The 22629-nt window shown below is 46.1% G+C and overlaps 1 protein-coding gene across 1 annotated transcript; it reads right to left on the bottom strand.

Annotated features, from left to right (window-relative positions):
* Nucleotides 1–8070: 8070 nt before the first annotated feature.
* Nucleotides 8071–15834, bottom strand: LOC307087309 (TRPM8 channel-associated factor homolog; the record flags this gene model as incomplete). Its single annotated transcript, XM_079752840.1, has 11 exons — nt 8071–8313; nt 8502–8615; nt 9195–9418; nt 9498–9734; nt 10896–11109; nt 11431–11525; nt 11718–11886; nt 12963–13264; nt 13613–13910; nt 14370–14556; nt 15188–15834. The coding sequence occupies 11 exons, from the start codon at nt 15832–15834 to the stop codon at nt 8071–8073; spliced, it is 2730 nt and encodes a 909-aa protein (XP_079608966.1).
* Nucleotides 15835–22629: the final 6795 nt, after the last annotated feature.

The following is a 22629-nucleotide window of genomic DNA, read 5'->3' as shown; positions in this document are numbered from 1 at the left end:
AGTACCCTTTTATTTAACACACACAGAACATTCAAACACATTCATGACGTCACCTACAACACACAAAAAACATACGTTATGAGGAAGCCGGTCAGGGGACACGGTACAAACAAGGACAACGTAAAAACACTCACGTTACGGTTGCGCTGGCTTCCGGGTGCCGGGGGCTGCGGGAGGCCCCGACGTGAAGTCCGGAAGAACATTTGTGCGGTGTGGGGGTGACGTCAGACGGGCGAGACCAAGTGTGTGAGAGGAGAGGGGTGCGTTGGGGTACTTGGGGAATATTTAAGGTGTCAGGGAAGTAGAGGGTAAGGATGGGTTTTAGACTAATAGGTCTGGAGTAAGGTGGGTAACTAGGGGTGGGGATAGGTAAATCGGAAATGTGTAGGGGAGGGTTAATTGAATTAAGAGGGGTATGGGTCAGGCCCGGTAGGATATGTTCAGGTCCAAATCATGTAGGTGGGGCAGAAGGGTCTGAGGTGATCGGGTGACAACACCTGGCTCTTAGATCAGCCAAGGGCTTTATTAGTGCCGAGGGGAGGACTGTTGTTTTTCGATTATTGAAAGTTATCTGGATTTATTGATTGGGTTTTTTATTGTGTTTATTCATTATTCTTTTTTTTTTTTTGCCTCCTGATGGACATTTTTGTACCGGAATAAATTCAGGTCAACGGCCTTACTAACATCGCTCATACTGCCTCCAATCCTTCCACCGCCACAAGGCTCATCCTGGTAACAATTGGTGTCAGAAGAAACCGGAGCGCCTCAACAGGGGGCAGTGTGGAAGATGGGACCAAAAGCCAAGCCGGCGAAAGAGGGCGATGTACGTCACCAGCAGGAAGAGGAACAGGTGGATACCACCAGCACCAGGCCAACAGAGAGAGAGGGACCCTCGGGAACCGGTAGCCCAGCAGGGGGAGTAGTGTCGGAGCTGGCGAGCATGATGAAGACACTGCTACAGGCCCAAGAAGTGAGGGAAAGCAGATGGGAGAAAGTGGTACAGTCCCAGGATCAGCGCTGGAAGGTGATGAGCCACCAATTCCAGCTACTCCAGGGTGAGGTGGGAGACATCCTAGGCAGTGGGTCGTCAAGAGCCAACACGCTGACGGGACACTCCAGAGAAGCAAGGTTTGAGGACCCTAAGCTTCAACCGCTATCGAAAGAGGATGACATCGAACACTTCCTAGCCACGTTCGAGAGGGTGGCAGTGACCTGCAGGTGGCCGGAGTCCACATGGACCATACGGATTGTGCCACTGCTCACCGGGAAGGCTCGCGGTGCATTCGTAGCCATGGACATGGAGGACACGGACGACTACACCCTGGTAAAGGAGGCCATTATGAAAAAGTACAATATAAGGCCCGAGACCTACCGACAGAAATTCCGTACGTCAGAGATTTTGCCGGGTGAGACACCAAGAGAATTGTATGTCAGACTAAAAGAATACCTCCAGAAGTGGATCAGGCCCGAGAAGCATTCAGTGAAGGAGATCACAGAGATGTTCATCCTGGAACAGTTTATGGATATGCTGGGCGAGGATACGGCCATCTGGATCCGAGAGCATGATCCCAAGACAGCAGAGGAGGCAGCCAGGTTGGCAGAAGTGTTCCAGTCGGCTCGACTAGGCACCAGAGGCCCCAACACAAGCCGGTGGAGCTCAGCCGGAAGGAAATCTGATGGGGGTGATGAGAAGCGTGGTCAGTCTTATGGTAGGTCCACCAGTTATAATAGATGGCCAGATGGTACCACTGTTATCACTGTGGGAAACCGGGTCACACTAGACAAAACTGTCAGGAGAAGAAAACACAGGACACAAACATGTGCTATGCACCGAGACCACACACACAACATACACCTAACAGCACAGGTCACTCAGTTCAGGTTTTGGTTAATGGAGAAGCTGTAAAAGCTCTTGTTGATACTGGCAGTTCACAAACACTGGTTCATCAGAGTCTAATCCCGTTGGAGGAGTGTAGGGTGCAACCCCCAGTTAAAGTATGCTGTGTCCATGGCGATGTTAAGAGTTATCCTACTGCTGTGATTTTTCTTACCGTGAGTGGCCAGACCTTTTTCATGTCTGTTGCTGTAGCACCCCAGCTGCCTTATAAAGTTGTGTTGGGGAATGATCTACCTATTTTATGTGATTTAATCCCCCAGGTTAAGCACTGTAATGCAGTTACTAGGGCCCAAAGGGTTAGTGAGTTGAGGGCACTTCCCTTTGCGGAGGATGAATTGGTGCTGGACGTGGAGAGTAGAGGGGAGAGGAAGCACTTGTCAAGGCAGGAGAAACGCAGACAGAAAATTACAGTTGAAGCTGGTCAAGAGAAGCAAGAGTGGACACAACCAACATGGTGGACTGGGACGCCGACAACTTCGAGCCGGACGAGCCGATCAAAAAGGCGGCAGTGCAGGATAACTGGGATGGCGGTGATTGAGGAAGAGGAGCCAGAGGAGCAGTTTTTCCCGGTCAAGACCACCTCACAGAGGGTGGACATTTCCCATCTGGAGGAAGACCAGCAGGAGCAAGTAAAGGAGCTTTTGGACCCCAACTTGTTCCAGGAGAAACCTGGGCGTACGACGGCCGTGAAGCATGACATCATCCTGCAACCAGACGCGTCCCCTCAGCGGAGGAGCTACCGGGTGCCAGAAAGGTTGGTGGGCGCCTTGCGGGAAGAGATTGATGTCATGCTATCGCAGGGAGTCGTAGAGCCTTCCTCCAGTGACTGGTGCAGCCCAGTGGTGCTGGTGCCGAAGCGAGATGGCACCATCAGATTCTGTATAGACTTCCGGCAAGTCAATACCCTCAGCAAGGTGGACCCCTACCCAATGCCCCGAATTGACGATCTGCTGGAACGCCTAGGGAAGGCGAAGTACATTTCTACGATCGATCTTTCCCGGGGCTATTGGCAAGTGCCACTGAGGGAGCGAGCAAAGGAGATCACGGCTTTCCGGACCCCATTTGGCCTCTACCATTTTCGGGTGATGCCGTTTGGCCTGCAGGGGGCGCCAGCCAGTTTCCAGAGGCTCATGGACACCATACTGGCAGGAGTCCATGAGTTTGCTGCAGCGTACCTGGATGATGTGGTGATTTACAACAACACCTGGCAGGATCATCTGGACCACCTCGAGCAGGTCTTTGGACGGATTCGGGGAGCAGGGCTGACCATAAATCCGAAGAAGTGTGCCCTGGGGCAGAAAGAAGTCAGCTACCTGGGCTACGTGATAGGTGAGGGTGTGATCCGACCACAAGTGGAGAAAGTGGACGCCATGCGCAACTGCACACCTCCGACCACCAAAAAGAAGGTGAGATCCTTTTTAGGCTTAGCGGGATGGTATCAGAGGTTTATTCCTAATTTTTCCGAGAGGGCTTCTCCCCTTTCTGATCTCACCAGGGCGGCGGCACCAAACAGAGTGGTCTGGACGGAGCAGTGCAAATCAGCCTTCCAGGACCTGAAGGGGGCAGTCGGCGGCGACTCTGTCCTGCTGAGCCCAGACTTCGATAGGCCGTTCATTGTCCAGACAGACGCCTCTGGGGTGGGGCTCGGTGCAGTCCTGCTTCAGGAGGTGGACGGGTTCCGGAGGCCTGTCGCATACATCAGCCGGAAGCTGGTCCAGAGGGAGAGGCGGTACTCGGCTGTGGAGCTGGAGTGCCTGGCGATTAAGTGGGCCCTCGACACCCTGAGGTATTACCTCCTGGGGAGACCTTTTCATCTGGAGACCGACCACAGAGCACTTCAGTGGCTGGAGAGGATGCGTGACACGAACTCCCGGGTCACCAGGTGGTACCTGTCTCTCCAGCCATACAGGTTCACCGTGACCTACCGGCCTGGGGCTACGAACAGAGTGGCGGATTTCCTTTCCCTCATCCCGGAAGCGGGGGGGGAAGGAGTGAGCATGGAGCCCGGCTTGGAAGGGCCTTTTCCTTCCCTGGGACGACAGGAGTCGTCTGTACGGGAGGGGGGTAATGTAACGGTGCGGCGGCCCGTTACTGCAGGCAATGGATAAAAACAGGACTGACACCGGGATTTTTTAAGTACCCTTTTATTTAACACACACAGAACATTCAAACACATTCATGACGCCACCTGCAACACACAAAAAACATACGTTATGAGGAAGCCGGTCAGGGGACACTGTACAAACAAGGACAACGTAAAAACACTCACGTTACGGTTGTGCTGGCTTCCGGGTGCCGGGGGCTGCGGGAGGACCCGACGTGAAGTCCGGAAGAACATTTGTGCGGTGTGGGGGTGACGTCAGACGGGCGAGACCAAGTGTGTGAGAGGAGAGGGGTGTGTTGGGGTACTTGGGGAATATTTAAGGTGTCAGGGAAGTAGAGGGTAAGGATGGGTTTTAGACTAATAGGTCTGGAGCAGGGATGAAACTAGAGGTTATTTTTTTTTACCCTTTTGGTGTCTAAAATTTACAAAACAGTACTAGGCATTAGCCCCCCTCAGTGGGACAATGCCAGACTGGCATGGGAAGAGGACCTAGGTGTTGCACTGTCTGACGAGACATGGCAATGTAGCTTAAAACGCATACATACCACCTCTTTATGCTTAAAACACGGTCTTATTCAATTTAAAATTGTGCATCGGTTGCATTATTCACCAGAGAAACTGGCCAAAATATATCCTGGCACAAATCCTGTGTGTCTGAGGTGTGGCCACAGTTCAGCTAAATTAGGTCATATGTTTTGGTCTTGCAATTCGCTTAATAACTTCTGGGTCAGGGTCTTTGAAGCAATCTCCTCCATTTGTGACAGAACAGTGAATCCCGATCCAACAGTTGCTATTTTCGGGGTATTCCCATCAGAAGAGCATTTTGCTGTCCCCCAGGTAAATGCCGTAGCATTTATAACACTACTAGCCCGGAGACAAATTCTTTTGCTCTGGAAGTCAGACACCCCCCTCGTTCAGACATTGGGTCAAAGAGGTACTCTCTGTGATCCCATTAGAGAAGTTAAGATATAATCGGAGTAATTTACGGGACAGATACATTAAAACCTGGGCCCCCTTTATAGAATTTGTTGAAAATATATCCTTCACATGATGTAATTCTTTACATATCAATGTACTGCCAACTGGATCTACTGATGTATGTCATGATGATATATGTGGTATAACGTTACAGGATATTCCCATTTTGAGCATTGTAAAGTGATATACAGGAAACGTTTGTAACTATGTTTTGTGTACCTACCTCTACTGTTTGTTTGTTTTTGTTTGTTTGTTTTGTGTTTTGTATTTTTGGTTGTTTTTCTTTTCTTGAGCCTTGGTGGGTGGGATGGGGTGGTTTCTGTGTTACATTGTATCTTTGTCATTCTTTGTTTTGCAAATTGAAAATCTATAAATAAAGTACTTAAAAAAAAAAAAATGCTGGAAACGCAATTAGGTCTCAAAGGATAGCACTTAAATCCTAAGCCACTTGACAGTGTAAAAAGACCCAAGGGAGCCAACCTAAGACGTCTATTAAAACACAAGATAGCCAACCTAAGACGTCTATTAAAACACAAGATAGCCAACCTAAGACGTCTATTAAAACACAAGGTAGCCAACCTAAGACGTCTATTAAAACACAAGATAGCGAACATAAGACGTCTATTAAAACACAAGGTAGCCAACCTAAGACGTCTATTAAAACACAAGATAGCCAACCTAAGACGTCTATTAAAACACAAGGTAGCCAACCTAAGATGTCTATTAAAGCACAAGGTAGCCAACCTAAGACGTCTATTAAAAGACAAGATAGCCAACCTAAGACCAACCTAGGATTTCTAATAAAAACACAAGGCTAACGGCGTCAAACACCTCTAATGTGTGTTTTTCATCTTTATATGCCATAGAATATTAATAAGACAAAACCAGGTCCATTTCGCAAAGTGATTGCCTCTCATTTCTCTGGTAAACATGAAGAGGCCCTTTTCGGTTCAAAAGCTTTCATCTGAGGTTAAAAAGCAAAAAAAGGTTGAGTGTGTGTGGCGCCTGTGTCTCCCCCTTTGCTACAGTTAATGAAACCAAAAGTAACTCCCAGATATTTGAAGTTCTCAGATTATTAGAATGTTCCTCAAACAGAGCTTTAACCCATATTGTACATGAGACCATTTACTGACGGGAATGGAAACTCGGTCAGTATTAATCATATTGTTACGTGTTTTAGAATGTGGATGTGTTGACTGGCTTAGGAGCGTAAAATATATCAAAAAAAGGAATAAACAAACTTGATTCAATGCACTTTTTTCAGAATGGTACACTTCCATTCACGGCGATAATTTGGTAATCTTAACTTCCACCCTCCTTTCAAGAAAAAATATATATCTGAAGAAAATAGTGTATTTACAGAATATGTATGTGATCTAATGGTCTTTGATGAGGTGCAGGTGCACTATGGAGGGATGGTAAATCATGGGTTGAACAATGGAGTGATGATAGAATAATGGGGTGCATCCAAGAAAGACAAAAAAGACAAGGTGCTAGTGTGTTTGAATGTGTGGTGCTTTAGTCAACACATTGACTAAAGCGACCAGTGGATTTATAGGCCAAACGACAATATCTCCTCCATATATGCTACAGCTTTACATGAGTGCATTAGCATTGTTGTTTTCCAATCCTATTTTTATCCTGTCTCTGCCCCTTGCTTCGGTGTGTGTAAAAAAACCAGGGGGGAGATGACCTCACCATAATGCAGTTCCTTCACCTGCCACTGGGCGTCAGCCTGCATGCCTCAAACAAGGTGCACAGAGGGGGACCCTTTGACTTCTTAAAGGGGACATATTATGAAAACAACACTTTTCCTGGGATTTGGGACTTTCTGCTCCCACACGCATACAAACTTTGAAAAAAGTCTGTACATGATTTTTTGAGTGAGATATGCATTTCTGAAAGTACCCCGCCTACAGTTACCAAACGAGCGAGTCAGTTTCGGCGCCTCCTCCTAAGTAGGAAGGGGGCACATTTGAATATTACCTCCCACTTCTCCACCCCCCTCCAATCAGAGCATAGCTAAGATTTTGTGGACCAGTGGACGAGCGCTGGGCAGAGATGTTCGCGCATTTCAGAAGCAGGGATATTCCATGCAAAAATAGATGTCTAATTTGTCATTTTGCCATGTGACTGCCTGGCCGGGAGTCCAGCAGAGCTGCTGGACTGCCGCCGAATGTGAGGACAAAAGTGTCGATACTGCTCAATGTGTGTCAGGATTGAGCATACAAGGTCACGGTGTGAACCCTGTTCTTATGGAGGGGGTTGTGACAGCCCTCTGGCACCTCCTGATTGAGTGATCAGTGTAATGGCTAACACCCATGCGGGCTGAGCTCCTCAGCTATATAAACTGTAGGAGTCATCCACTTGATCTCTCTCTCCTTTGACGTATGGTTTGTTTAGGGTTAGCTTTGCTTTTCACATACATTCCATTCTCCATCCACACACAGCACTCATTACTGATTACTGATTGACATGCGTCACTTTAATTTAATTATCTGTAGTTGGTTAAATAAAGAATTATAGTTGAACTAAAACCATGTGTGGTCTCCTCCTTGTCATTCCCTTGAGCCGGGCTGTTACACTTCTGAGGAAAAACACCCTTAATTTCTTAAGAACCATGCCGTCAAATATCAATTTGGATAATTTTGTGGGTCACATAATTCATTAGGATGTAAAAGATTCAGATCCCAAGAGGTGTGAGAGCACAATCATAACACATGTTCAAAAAATGTTATTACCTTTTAACATTACAATACTTGATGTATATTCATTGGAAAGAACAGTTTAGGAAATAACAAATTGTTTTAAAATTGCTAATAACATATTTCCAAAGACACAATGGCCACTGTATTTCGCCCATGAAAAATAACAAAATTAGATTTTTTTGGATACACCTGAGCCTACACCTGAGTACTTTATAAGTAAAACATCTACAGCTTAGCTCACTAAATCTGTGTAAAATATATATAGTGCAATCTAACCAACCACCACTAGTGCAATAGCATTTAAAAAGGAAATGAGTCCTTTGAGCCCCACCACAAAGCTTTCTACCCTTGACGGAGGGTCTCTACATGAGCAATAGGAAGGTTCACTGATAGCGAGCCATGGGGTGGTTGGTCCACGGAGGCAGCTTGGACAGCTCCTCCTCAGTGGCGGCCTCTATGGGCCAGCCCCAGGCCTTGAAGAAGGCACACAGGTTTTTCTCCACGGCCATGGAGAAGGTCTTGGTGTACAGGTTCATCTTGCCCTTGTTGTCCCCGGGCACGTCGCTCATGTCGTGGTAGGCGGCGAACACTTTCTTAAAGGCTGCCCAGCCGAACGCCTCCTGGAGCTGAGGTAGTGAGAGCAAGAGACATATAGGGGGTGGAAAGACCATATGTAGGGGTGAGTCAGTCCTAATTTGGATGCCTGGTGAAGCCAGCGATCTGTTATTGTTTTGGAAATGGATATGAAATGAACTAATCTAAAGCTTGAGTTTTGTGTAAAATAACAATTGTTAACTATTTTTAAATCTCTCACCTGTAGGTATGTTTCCAAAGCCACCCACACAGTCCAGCTCCCAAGGTTTCTGCCTCCATTGACGTACTCCTCTATGCGAGACAACCGAGTTTCAGGCTCCAAATTCGGATGTGCCTGCAAGGTATGCAACAGAGCAAATCTGAATGGTTGTGTTTTTGATGCCGTAGAATAAGCCCTTTATATCCACATAGGGTGCGGGTCCTTCCTTTGTAACCCACAAGCCGGTTAAGTTGCTGTCTGAGTCCGAGAGGGTTAACAATCTCGGACATCTGTGTAAAGGCCCGATGTGCTTGGATGAAAACATAATTTCTACCAGAGCACCACGGGTCTGAATAAAATACAATGCATGGGAAATATGCCACCATGGGCTGGGTGTTTAAACGGTCATCGATGAAACTCAAAAACAAGAAATAGATACCCCCTTAGAGAGCCCTGTCTTGGAAGGGTTATTTATTTTTATCAAATTAACCTTATTAAGTTTAGTTCATTAATTTGACCAAAATTGGGGATATACAGTTGGTTGCAATCTGCAACCTCCCTGCTAGATCAAACTAAATCCTACACACTGCACCGTTAAGCCAAATCATTTAAGGAGAATTTCTCCATATTTTAAAGAAATTGTTAGTTGAATACGGCAAAAAACTGTAAACTGCTGGTCTCTGAATTTAACACAAAACCAGGTCAGTTTTTTACCTCTGCCCTTTTAGTCCCCAGAACCTCTTCATTCACGTACACCGACCACAGGTTGCACGTGCACTCTGTGGTGTTCGGCCTGAGCTCCCAGCAGCCCCTCTGCTGGTTGTGCCCCAGCTCGTGGATGAAGCCCCAGAGGTCTTTGCGTCCAGAGGCCTCTGGGTTAACCATTTGTGGGGCCACAGAGGAGCACATCATGATGGGATAGCCTGCATGCATCCAACCTGGGTGAAGAGAGGAACCTATTACTGATCTATCACTAAGGCAGAGGAAGATAGAAAAAAGAAAGGAAAGGCGACTCACCGTAGGAAATCTGCACATCGGCGACATAACGTTCCTTGCGCGGGAATTTGTGGGAAACAGCTGCCAGGTCTGCGATCCCCCTCATGATCTTATTCCAGAGCGCCGCCAATTCATCAGGTCGCTCCAGGTGTCGGATGGCGTCGGACGGCACGGTGAAGATGATGTTCTCAAACTCCAGCTCTGCCCAGGGTGCGGGGGACTGGCGCATCAGGGCCCAGTCGGCCGGCGTCGTCACACCTGGTGCAGAAGGCCAGCTTAGAGGCCTTTCTAGATTCACGGGTTCCATAGTAACACGATGGCATCTACGTTCACCACAGGCCCACAGTCATTCAGCGACCCCACGCTATCGGACAGCAGATCACAGGTCAGCCCCCATCCTCTGTGTGTGTGTGTGTGTGTGTGTGTGTGTGTGTGTGTGTGTGTGTGTGTGTGTGTGTGTGTGTGTGTTTGTGTGGGGTACTGACCTACCGCGCTCGTTATCCCTCTGGGTAGTCAGCCCATAACCTAAGGTCTGTCCCTGCCAGGTGCGATGAACTTGTAGTATGTTCCTAAGCCTCCCCTGGGTGAGTGCAATCTTACCTATCAATGGGGTTAGGTGCGAGGTACTCTCTCAAAATCCACAGCACCATCACGCGGACAGCGCTCTCTTTTACAATCCGCACCGGCGCCTTGTCCCGGTGGGCTGGGCCGTCAGTCCCGCTGGCCACCCCGCACCTTAAGTCCCGTCGTTTAATTCACCGTGTATATATAAGACCCAGAAGGGTTCTCATAAAAGAGTCGCCGAGCAGTGTGTGTCCATCGGGCTAAAGTTCACCGACTCCAAATGTCACCTGCTGAACCCCCACAGAGCCAGCTATTCCTGCTTATGGCTAAGTGAGCCCTCAACACCGCCCCCTCTGTGTGACGTCAGTACTGACCCTAACCCTATGCACACACTACCCTACCGTAACAGTCTGTAACACACTGCATAATAAACTACCACAGCCCAAAATATTGGTTGAATCTGCATGAGAATAATCAAATCTACATGCAGCAAAGGTTGTGCACTCAGTCATTGGGAAACCTTTTCAAATGCGATCAGTGATTGCCGAGCTCAATTACATACAGTAACTTGGATACATGAATGTCATGGAAGTACTAAAATGATAAAATCTGCTTATAATTACAACCTCTTCTTTACTGAGATTAAGCTCAAGCATACATTCCTCTGTTTCTTGATAGAGTGCCTTCTTTACATAAATTGACTGCAGTTCTGCTCTCCTGCCTGGAGTGCGTCACACATAGTGGCAGCATGGCATGACAATGCAGCAATCAGATGTATCCCGTGCAGTCAATTATTTAGTTAATTGGTAGTTAGTTGCACCTTTATTGATGATCAATGATCTTAGAGGAACTCACCGGACTTAAAGTAAGGTGAAAGAACCGCCCTTTCCACTGTGACCTTCAGCCCCTCCACCTGTGTGTCGGGCGGGGCCACGAGGTAGAGGAGCCCCCCCCACAGGTTCCACACCTGCATCATGGGGGTTGTGATTCTGAAGGTCTTGTGAACACAAGGGGCTCTCCTCAGTTCCTTCAAGTGATCCAGATTGTCCGTCTGACAGCCGATCTGCACCTGGTACAACCAGAAAGACAAGAGGGTCAAGAGTCTGTTCAACAAAACAAAAAAGACAAGACATGCAGATATTTGCATACTTATACATACATGTAGGCAGTATATGATCATTGTTATTATACAAACTAGGTCCTGAGGCTTATCTGACTGCTGTGGAATCCTCATTTGACTTTGAGAATTTGAGAATGTGCATGACTTGAAGGCTGATGCACATTCCCGACGCACCCAAACTCTCAATATGTACTGTAGATATGTTTTCACGTAAGGCCTGACGAATAAATTGACCATAAATATGAAGCTTGTCAAAGAATTATCACGCACCATCCATCCTTTGTTGACAATCTGTGCTGGTAGAGATATGTAGGTCTTCATACCTGGAGCGATGTACACTCCAGTACTAATCCACTCCTTTTTACCTAATACGCCCACACACACAGACAGATACACACACACACACACACACACACACACACACACACACACACACACATACACACACACACACACACCAAACATGATGAAACTGTTTCACTTTACAGAATAGAAAAACTCAGAAAAGAACATCAGAAGCAGAATGCCCCACTTTCTAGCTGTGAAAAAGATAGAACCTGCTGTGTTTGCGTTGACATTAAGCTGGTGTTGGACAACAGGCATGCTAGGGATGTCCTTGATCAGGTAAGGCAGGAGCATGTCGGGGTCCAAACACTGATAGAGCTCTGTCGCGATGGTTAGCAGCAGACGGTCCTTTTCACTGCTAACGGGACAGTTCAAAGACACCTGAATAGACCACGGGAGATTCAAATTCAAGATTCAAATTCTTGTGATTTGTTTCACAGTGCATTGACATGTTAGGGGGCTGACTCCTCATATTCAATTAAGAGACAGTATATAATTTGTGTGCAAAAGTATGACTCATGACTTAAAATATAACTATAAGTAGAGGCAATCGTGGGAAATATATTTTAATATTTTTGATGCCATCTTTCACCCATCGCAATGTGCTGCACTTTTATAACAATTATTGTTGCATTAAATGATGTGTTAAACTAGCTGATGAGGTGTCTGAGGGCAGACAGCGAGGATTGAGTGGCTTCTCAATATATAAATTGTTACCAAAACAGTTGCTTGATTTGATCAGATCAGATGGCCATGAACATCCTTGATAACTGTTAACTGATAACCTCACCCAGTGAGGGGGTAGCCCAATATGTATATGGATCACACAGCATGTGGTGCACAGCAGAAGTATGATTTGTTGTTGTTGTATTTAAACCTTATTTGCTGTGCTTTATATTGCATGTTTTGCATGTATTGTGTTGAAAAGCTTTTTATTGTCTTGGGGTTTACTTGTGTGTTTTTATTGGGTTGGCAAAGCTTATTTTTGTGCTCGGATTTGCAGTGCAGTGTTTACCTTTAATTTTAACTTCCTGTTGTTGGTCGTGTGACCACATGATTGCTAAATGTTTACACCTAAATATCTAAATATTTAGGTGCAAATATTTCGATATTTACACTTAAATATCGAAATATCTACACCTCAACACACGGCGATAAAAGGACGGTGTGGAGAGAACGGCGAGGGCAAAGCGTACGGGATTAGCTGGTGGAGCCGGGGACCCGAGCACCAGCCGCCTGCCAAACTGTAGCGGCCTAACGACTCAACAAGCCCACTATCACAGAGCGGAGCGATGAGTAAGCCCAGATGAAAGGAAAAGCCCAGATTCTGTACAAGCGGAGGACAGGCCGTGTGACGGGAGTACGTCACCGAGGACACCAGCGCGTGGTAGACTTGGGGATAACCCTGTAGGCTAGGGCCTTTAAGGGCCCTGGTCCTTACTGATGCATGCCTGTACCTGTGGGATCCCAGCCTTTTTGACAATGGCGGTGAGGTCGGACACGACTTGTGTGTACGACGCCGACTCGTTGGCCTCCATCAACAGGTAGGAAGCAATGTCCCGACGCAGCCGCGGCAGGAAGCCCTCCTCCTTCGCAGTGAGAGTCTCTCCGGAGAGCAGGTGTCTTCTGAAGCGGGACACCATGTGCTGGAAGTGGTACTGGTCTACGGAGACCTTGGTGGGGTCGGGGGCCTCGTAGAATTCCTTTGGGACGGTGGAACCCAGCACGTTCAGGCCCATCTTGCTCAGTATGTGGTTCCCTAGAGTAAAGGAAGAGCAGTCACTAAAAGGAAAAGAAAGTGCAGGAATTTCATCATCAAATCGAACTATCTTATAGTGGTTAAAAAAGGTATTGGTGCTTCGTTACACCGTAGATTAGAAGCTGACTACCGCAATAAATATACAATAGGGCCTATAGCGTTCCCCAAACGTGAGCCTCACATAGGCGAGATCATATCTTTCCGCGGCTAAGGACCATAAATGCAGTCACTGAAGTCTTTCACAAGGTTTCCCTATAGGAAACACAAGGCTGACACCCTTCCCTTTGTAAACATCCTTCACTAGGGAGGACATCCCAGTGAACCCTGAGGATATTGTTGTTGTTGTACCTTCGAAGTCAGTCAGCGGGTTGAGCTCTGGGTTACAACTGCACCAGTACCAGGCATGCCCTCCTATGAGCAGACCTCCCCCCTCCATCACAAAGTCCTGCATCTCCTGTGCCTTCTCATCGCAGTATACCGTGGACACAAACACACTCAGGTCATCAGTGAAGTCTGTGTTCCGACAGCTCAGCCCTGACGGGCCGTACAGGGAGGGGAGATCGGTCATTGACGGAAGGACTCCAACTACGCCTTTCCTGCCCTGGTCCAACCATCGGAGGGCGTTGTGCCATAAAGGAACCAACTCCTGTGGAGTACAACACAAATTGTTGTCTTTGTTAAAGGCTCCATCCACAGATGATGGAGGCCTTAGGTACTCAGTAATGTAGCTTGCTTCACTTGTGCCCTGGACACATTCCTTAGCAGGAAGACCAGCCTCTAGGCCGGTAGGCGGATAGGCGGATCACTGCATCTGAACAACAATTTACACTGACACTGAGTGGAAACTTCATGCAGGAATGTGTTACTTTGAGAATATTTGTATATATATATATATATATTTGTGTCATATTTTACTTCTACAATTTCATTGTACTTCAATTTCATTTAAAATCTCGATTTTCTTGAGAATAAAGTGAATAACGGACCACTTACACAACTAAGGTATATATCAACTAAAATGGTAAACTTTGTGCAATGGTCTTTGGCTGACCTTTTCTCTTTTGAAATCATACACATGTGGTAACATCTTAAATTTTAAACCAACCTGTTGGCCAAACAATCCTTCATGAGTGACAAATAGGACTCGACCCCTGCCATAGTATGCCCCCGCTAGGAAGGGGAATATCGGAAAGGCAAGAAGGCCATGGACCAGAATCTCAGAACACTCGTTCTTTAACCTGAACCCAGACACGCCCTCCAGGAGAAACGCCAAGTCGTCCGCAAAGTTAATCCTGTAGTTAGAGAGAAGGGAAAGGACTAATGACATAATGGCACCAACATATTAATATATATATATATATATATAGCGGTCGAGTTGTAAAAAAAAGCCAGGGGGGATGGTGGATTTTAACTTTTAGGGACAGATCATTTGTACTGATAACAGCGCATATGGTGGGAGACCAACGGTGTGATAATTATTATTATTAGTAGTAGTATTATTATTATATTATTATATATTTTATCCCCACAAACGCAGCTCATCGGACGCATCACACGATTCGAGGCATGAATCACTTTTAAGGATTTTAAAAACTGATTCTTTTTTTTTTTTTTTCAAAAATGCATTCGGCAGAGAAGGGAGACGAGCGTTGCTCACGGGTTGGAATGAAAGGGAGAAAAGGGGGATGGGAAGGGGGGATGGCTGTTTCAGAAGGGGGATGATTTTGATCATTTTAATTCCAAAGGGGGATGCCATCCCCCCTCATCTCGAGTGCAGTATATATACTGTATATATAAAACACAAAATATGTAACAAAAAATCTTCTATCAAAATGCTACTGCTGTCTTTTGTAATTTAGAAAGGGTGTGACTGTTTGAGACATTTTTGTGTTTTAATTTCCTTTTTCAGTCAGCTCTACTCACGGATCTGGATTCCAACCGCAAGGAATTGGTGGGAAAATAGAAAGACAGCCGGCCTCTGAATAGTGCTCAGAGAAGTAGATCCCAGCCATGCTGGTGATCTGGTTCCCTGGGAAGGCCATCAGAGTATTCTCCTTGGGGTGTTGTCCAGCCCAGTGCCAGGCCTGCCCTGCGATCAACAGCCCCCCTCCAGCTTTCACAAACTCCACCAGGGCCTTCACATCAGGAGCCATGCTGTAGGCATCCACCACATACACCCCCACCCCCAGGTCTTGGAGGAAGCCCCCCACCACTTTGGCCTGGAAAACGGACTGGGAGAGGTTATCCGCCACCGGCTTGCAGCTCTGGTGAATACCAACCAGGGGGTTTTCAGATCCATCGCCCCTGAGCCAGGTGAGGGCGTTCTCCACCAGGGCGGGGAAGGCGGTCAGGTAGCTCTCGTGACCCAGAACTACCATGCGTCCACGTCCAAAGAGGGAGGCGGCCATCAGCACCTGGCCTTGGGCGTTCATGGCCAGAGGGAAGGCGTGGTCTCCTATCAGATACAATGAGCCAGGGGTGGAATTGCCCCTCAAGTCCAGCTCCTGCAGTCCTCTCATGAGACTGGAATAGGCCCGCTGGTTGTCAAATCCAATTTGTGGGCTGGCCATGGTTTAGGTTGAGAGAGGCTCTGAAACACTTGGAGTAGGACATATTAAAACAGGTTAAGCTTGCTGCAGTAAATACCAATCTTTGGATGTAGTAAATACGAGGTTACTGAGTTGGACCGAGCGTTGGGGCAGCCAATGTGCAATGCTGATTGGCCCACGCATCCTATCTCATCATATGAAAGGTCTATTGCCTATCCAATTAGATTACGCAATATACAAAAGATCACTGATCTTTGACGTAGGCTTCTCAAATGCCGCTAAATTATCTTGCCTGACAAAATATCATAATATAAAAATGTCAAATAAAGCTAAAATTACAGTTCTAAAATCGACATTCATACATAAAAGATAAAATAAACAAATTACCCACAACTTAACAGCATCTATGGCGGTGGATCTTCCAAAAAAGTCGTCTGCAGATTGCACTTTGAAACAGCCCGCTTGAAAAAGCCTTAATCTCAGCCTAACAAGCTGTGTATAGTAGAAGACTAGAAGCGATCAGAGCGATGGTCTTTAGGCACACAGACAGGGACACTCCCCTAGGTTGGGCGGGGGCCTGGGAAGAGCTAAACATGCTGGACTGATGAAATGGGTCTCTGCGTTTTTGTTTAACCGGACCATAAAAAGAAATGCGTGTGCAACTTCATGATGAAATCCATTGGGGCCAATCTCGTTACCTGTTTCCCAACTATCTAGCCTTGTCTTTACGTGCGTTTTGGGAAATTACATCAGTTTCAAGAATGATGTCATTGATGACACAGATGAAGGGAGTCTTTGATAGGCAAGGGGATAATCTGATATTAATTGAGGCTGTTCATTCTGCAATACCAAACATTGAAATGGATATGCAGTGAACATTTGCAAGAATTTGCCGTTTTGTTCAAATATAGTTCAACTCTAAATAAAGTTTTAGGATTTATTTAGCAGCAATTGTGGCAAGAATATTTGTGATTATTACATGAGCTGTGTGGACAGCTCGTTGTAGACCAATCTGAACTGCAAAAAAAGAATTCTGCATGAAAACAAAAAGTAAGCTGATAAGGCATCAGATCATAACATGCCATGAATAGAGAATTCATTATTGAACGTTTGACCAATAGTTTTATAATTTTGAAGGTCCCATGACACACTACTTTATGGATGCTTTAATATAGATATTAGTGGGCCACTAACACAGTATTTGAGGACGCTCCCGAGATTCAGCCGTGGTGCAGAATTACGGACACTACTGTAATTCTGTACTTCAGTTGCACATTGAGCTTTCCCCAAACGCGCCGTTTTGCTGTCTGTAGCTTTGATGCAAATGAGGAGGAGAAAGGTCAAGAAGGAGGGTGGGTGTGTGGCCCTGAGCAGCTTGCAGCCACAGTACCATGCGCTCTGTTTACAGTGGATGTATCGCAATAGCGAGGCGCACACAGCCATTGGCCGTGTTCTGTAAATATTCTAGGACACTCCGGGCGCTCCGGCGGGAGTCCTTGAGCTCTCGGGACCATAGGCCGGCTAGGGGAACTAATATTAATGTTAGAAAACCTCATAAAGTGACATTTTCATGCCATGGGACCTTTAATAAAATCAAAAGGTACCTCTGTCATCCACACACATAGTGGTCTTGGGGAGGGAGGGAGGGAGGGAGGGAGAGAGAGATGGAGATAGAGCGAGACATTGAAGATGAAAGGGTGTGGAGGACGGTTTATATGCAGGTCTTTCAGAGAGAGAGAGAGAGAGATAGAGAGAGAAAGTGTGTGTGTGTGTGTGTTGTAATGGGGGGGAGGGGGAGGCACTGGAGTTTGCACTGGCCTAACTGAAAAAAACCAGATGCATACGGTTTGATCCAATTCCATCGGATCAGCTCAAGGACGCCATTAACCCCGTCCATACCTGTGTGATGTTGAGTGGACATTTAAGTCAAAACAGTTTTCAACAGTTTGAAATTGCGTGGTGACCTTGTCATAGTGTGTCTACACAGGGCTGAACCACGGCAGAGAAGTTCCCCTTTCCTACACATTTAGATTAAATCATAGAAATGTTGTACAATACTTTTTGAGTCACAAGAAAAAAGGGTTACTTTTAATGTAACACCAGGTCAACATGATTTATGGAACAAGTAGTGAAACAGTACTATTTCAAGGTTTCACCAAGACCTAACAATGTCCCCATCGATAAGCCATAGGCGTATTACTGATCGGTGATGCTCTGACTGTATTTACCGTCATAGGCGCTGGTGTTAACAGGAGAAAACCAGCGATGACTTCTCTCTCCACGCAAAAACAGCAACAGGGTCCTGACCTTTTGAAACTCGTGGTTACCTTGTCATAGTGACTGTACACAGGGCCGAACCCCGGCAGGGAAGTTCCCCTTTCCCACACATTTAGATTAAATCATCGAAATGTTGTACAATACTTTTTGAGAGACAAGAAAAAAGGGCGAGGGGGGGGGTTCTTCTGATTTTGATAGAACACCTGGTCAATGCGTGTGCGGTATGTTCCGAGGTCTATCGCACCTAGGCAGTGTGGCAACCCAGTCCCAAACCCTCGGGCCAGGCGGCCCTAGGGAGTGGTGCTGGATGGCGTATACCGCCGACATCCACCAGTCGGAGCCAGAGAGTGTCCAATGCGTCACATTAATCGGTGCAATGGAGAACACCTGCGGTGGAGGACGAGGAAGACGAGGTACCCTTTAAAAGGCTGTTTCATGTTCTCGTAGTGGAGAGAACTGGGAGCACAAGAGAACCAGGGAACCTCCAGCACCCGATACGGGCAGGCCGACAAGTGGGTCTAGTGGACCTTTCCTCAGCGTTCCCAAGGGAGCCCGCACGCAAGGACTACGTTCACCGACGAGGAACGCCCCGCCGGCACAGCAGTTCAGATTGGAGCGACCTCCCTCTCCAGGGACAAGACCGGCCCGGCCGGAGAGTGTTGCGTTCTTGAAGAAAGTAGTCTAATCAGGATCGCTTTGAACTCACTTTATTTGTTAAAGTATTTCGGTATGGCAACTATGAAGCAAAAGGAGGGGAATTGTATGGACACGCGTGTCCGTGACAAACAGCAGGCCTCTCTACCTAACTCCCTAGTATGGACTGCCGGATGTTTCTGATTTTGTTGGCTCCAGGCCCTGCTTTAATACCGAGTAGTCGTGTCCTATGTGTCGTATTGGCTCCACCCTCCTCACCTGTCTAAAGGTGCTGCCATCTGTGGCTAGAATAGTTATTGCAGCTTATGTCCTGCCCCCCTTGTGGCTATGTATAGTAATTACAGCTTATGTGTTTGATCCTACTTCCTAGTGGCTATGTATGGTAATTACAGCTTATGTGTTCGATCCTACTTCCTAGTGGCTATGTATGGTAATTACAGCTTATGTGTTCGATCCTACTTCCTAGTGGCTATGTATGGTAGCCCATGCGCTTAAAATACGTAACAAGAGACAATTCGCAGTGACTTTTCCATGGCTCGAGGAGCCATTAGTATTATTTCCGTTCAACCCGCGTTGGGCACCGACCCACGGGTTTTTCTGTTATTCATTGAATAAATGCCTCTTTTGGCTTTGAACGGGCATGGGCGTTTGGTAATTTCTGAGAACTAGAGACAATCCTGGGGCCGGGTCGTCACATATGGTGGAGAATGCAGGCAACCTGACCACGCTATGGACTACTCAGGTTTACCAACCCACCCGGCAATGCAGAACCCGCCGCGGCCGCTGCCCAGCGTCAGCAACGGGACCACGCCCTGGCAGCCGCCACCCAGAGGGACACCGCCGAGAGCCTCGTCCTCCTCCGGGAGGCGGTACTACGCCTCACCCAACAGGCAGTTCGTGAATCCCTGACCTCTGCGCAGACCAGCCACCTCAACAAACTCGGTACGGACGACGACGTGGAGGCCTACTCGGAGGTCTTCGAGAGGACAGCACGTCGGGAGAGCTGGCTGGAGGACCAGTGGGCCCAAATCCTGTCCCCCTTCCTCACCGGATCCGCACAGCAGGCCAGGTATAGGTAGACGAGCAATGATGAGAGGAGTGAGAGGAGAAGAGAGGAGAAGAGCAGAGGAGGGACACAGGATGACCAGCAGCATCCAGCACTGTCCACAGCCTGGAGCAGAGGGCCGTCTGTGAAACATGGAGATAAGATTGGTTTAAGCGCCGTGTAATAAGCGGGATAATGTATAGCACGTCGCTGGTCAATATCGAAAATAAGCCCCTTCAGGGCGAAGCAAGACACATCCGCTGGGCGGGCTCATCTATCTACGTAGGCGTTTAGGCGCGTTGAACCATTTTTGTGACACGCAATGATCAAGCGTCAGGTTAGGCATGTTACGTGCGTAAGATTACGCGCGTAACGCGTTCAGTGTGAACGGGCACAAATGATTGGGCACAAATGAGCCGGGAGTGGTCTAAGATCAAAATGGACTCATACAGATGCATTTCACTCACTGATAGCTGAGGCATAGATAGGCCTTAGCTATCGGTGCTGAGTGCTCCAACAGCGCCAGAGATCAGACCACAAAACCACTTCCGTTTTGCGCTTCTCACTTGCATTTTACACCGTTAAAATATGGCCCTAAATATTTTAAACCACCCCCTTTTCTTAGTTTTTGCCTCTTGGGGCCTTTATTCTTTTGTGAACAAAATGTAAAGTCCATGCACACACTATATTGAACAGGATGGGAGAGATGAGAAAGAGATCAAACTAACCCTGAACAAAGGGTTTCGGTGAAAGTACAAAAGCCTTCGCTTATTCAGGTTTACTGCAAGGTCAGACAGTAGTTAGTGAGCCACAATTAATATAAATTTCCTTTAACAGTGTTCAAAAAGCACACAACACTTGTAGACAATTAACCTAGGTTTAATGCATGCATACATTAGACTCCTCTCTATTAGAGTGTGTCCAGAATACAGTGCGACAGAGCTATTTATACAGTTCCCCATCCTCCACAATTAATATAAATTCAAGGTTTGCACCTGGCAAAAACTGCCATGGGGTAGGGGTTGGATTCCCTCTGGGGCTGCTCATGCTAAGAACATATGAAAACACAGTATTGTAAAACTGTTTGAATTAAAGATTGAATTAAATTGGATAATATTGATATATGCTAACAGAATATCTGTGTAGTATTGCAGTATGTTGAGATATTCAGAATTTTTTGTTCCACATGGTTGGTTGCTATAACTGATTTTGGAGTTTGTGAATCAATCACTGAAATCAACGAAAATGTAATGTTATCTAATCTAGAAACAGAATGAAACTCAGGTCGTCTCAACCCATGAGAAGGTTTTTGATGTTCTCACAATCAAACCTTGCCTGGTGCGCAGAGAGAAATAACCTCAAAATTGTCGACAAGGACAGCCAATCACAAGTCCTGTTCATCTTTCCGCCGGTCGGTTAAATGCCCGTCACTAAAATGTTTCAGATGTCTTCTACTCCTCAACGGATCATCACCATGAGCTGGATGTATGTCTTTCTACCCATCGTCTGGGGTAAAATATTATTATATATCTTTAATATTCAACAATACAAAGGTTTTATATGTTGTTCAGTAGGCCTATTGTCTTGTTCAAAAAAAACTTTTAATGATGGATTACTCTTATATTTGAACACGCATCATTCGATAGTCTCCATGTTGCTTCGTATTTCTTGATTCTGACTCATATTTTATATTTTTAATTCAAGGTGCTGTTGTGTCCTCTTACACAGTAGTGGAGCTGACCGTGAGACCAGGAGAAAACGTTACTGTACACTGTGACCTTAAATGCTCATCTGGTGAAACTATTAGATGGTACAGGCACTGTTCTCATGAGAGACACAATATAGACAATTCACCCAAGGATCTGAATTTGATGTGGAACGATTTTTCAGAATCATACAATTTACTGATTAGGAACATCACTAATTCTCACCTTGGTTTCTACTTCTGTTGAACTGTAAAAATGGTTGTGATTGATGGAGACAAGATAGTTCAAAAATATATGTACAGATATTCAAATGTGACCACAAGGATTTCATTTGGTAAGTTGACTCTGTGTAGATGTGCAATGTGAAATTGTTAGTATAGAAAGTGCTCCATGAATGATTTTTACGATTGAAATTGATTAGAAATAGTTATATGTATGGACAATATGCATCTGTGCTATATTTACTTTAAACTACTTTACACATTCATTCACAGTAGAGAGCCTATTGATTAATTAAATATGTATCATTGATTAATTGATTCATGATTGGTGACATACATACACACACAATAGACATTTTAATTTAGTTATTTATGGCTTGCAGCAATAGTATTTATTACATGATATTACAAAACTAGCTACTAGTTTTTATTTATTTATTTATACTTGTATATATATTTTTTTAATTTAAATAAATACATATTTTAGCTAAGCCTCTTGCAGGTGCAGACTGTGTGCAGTGCTGGATGCTGCTGGTCACCCTGTGCCCGTCCTCTGCTCTCCTCTCTTTGTTCCTCTACTTCCTCTGCAGTCACATTGGTAGGACATCATGTGCTTTTGTCTACTGGAAGTCTTTCTGCACTTCATTTGATTGTGTTGTCTCTTGTAATTCTAACTCAGTCTCGGTTTCAGTTCGTGCCGGACAACACCCTGGCGTTTCTCAGGAAATCAGACCTTTAACACTGCAACATGAGGTATCTAATAGTAGCCTACACCTCTTACATTAAATTATATAAACACCCTGTTCTATTAAGAAGTGTGCTCAGTAGTTTTGCTGTCCTAATGTCACGTTGTGTTTGTCTCTCACACGCAGATTGAAAACTACAGCCGTGTGTTTTATGCTGTGTTGAAAAC

The sequence above is a fragment of the Pollachius pollachius genome (assembly GCF_949987615.1).
Source record: "Pollachius pollachius genome assembly, chromosome: 15".
NCBI classification, from domain to species: Eukaryota; Metazoa; Chordata; class Actinopteri; order Gadiformes; family Gadidae; genus Pollachius; species Pollachius pollachius.
The sequence above is the reverse complement of the archived record's forward strand: the minus strand, read 5'-3'. Positions and strand labels throughout refer to the sequence as shown.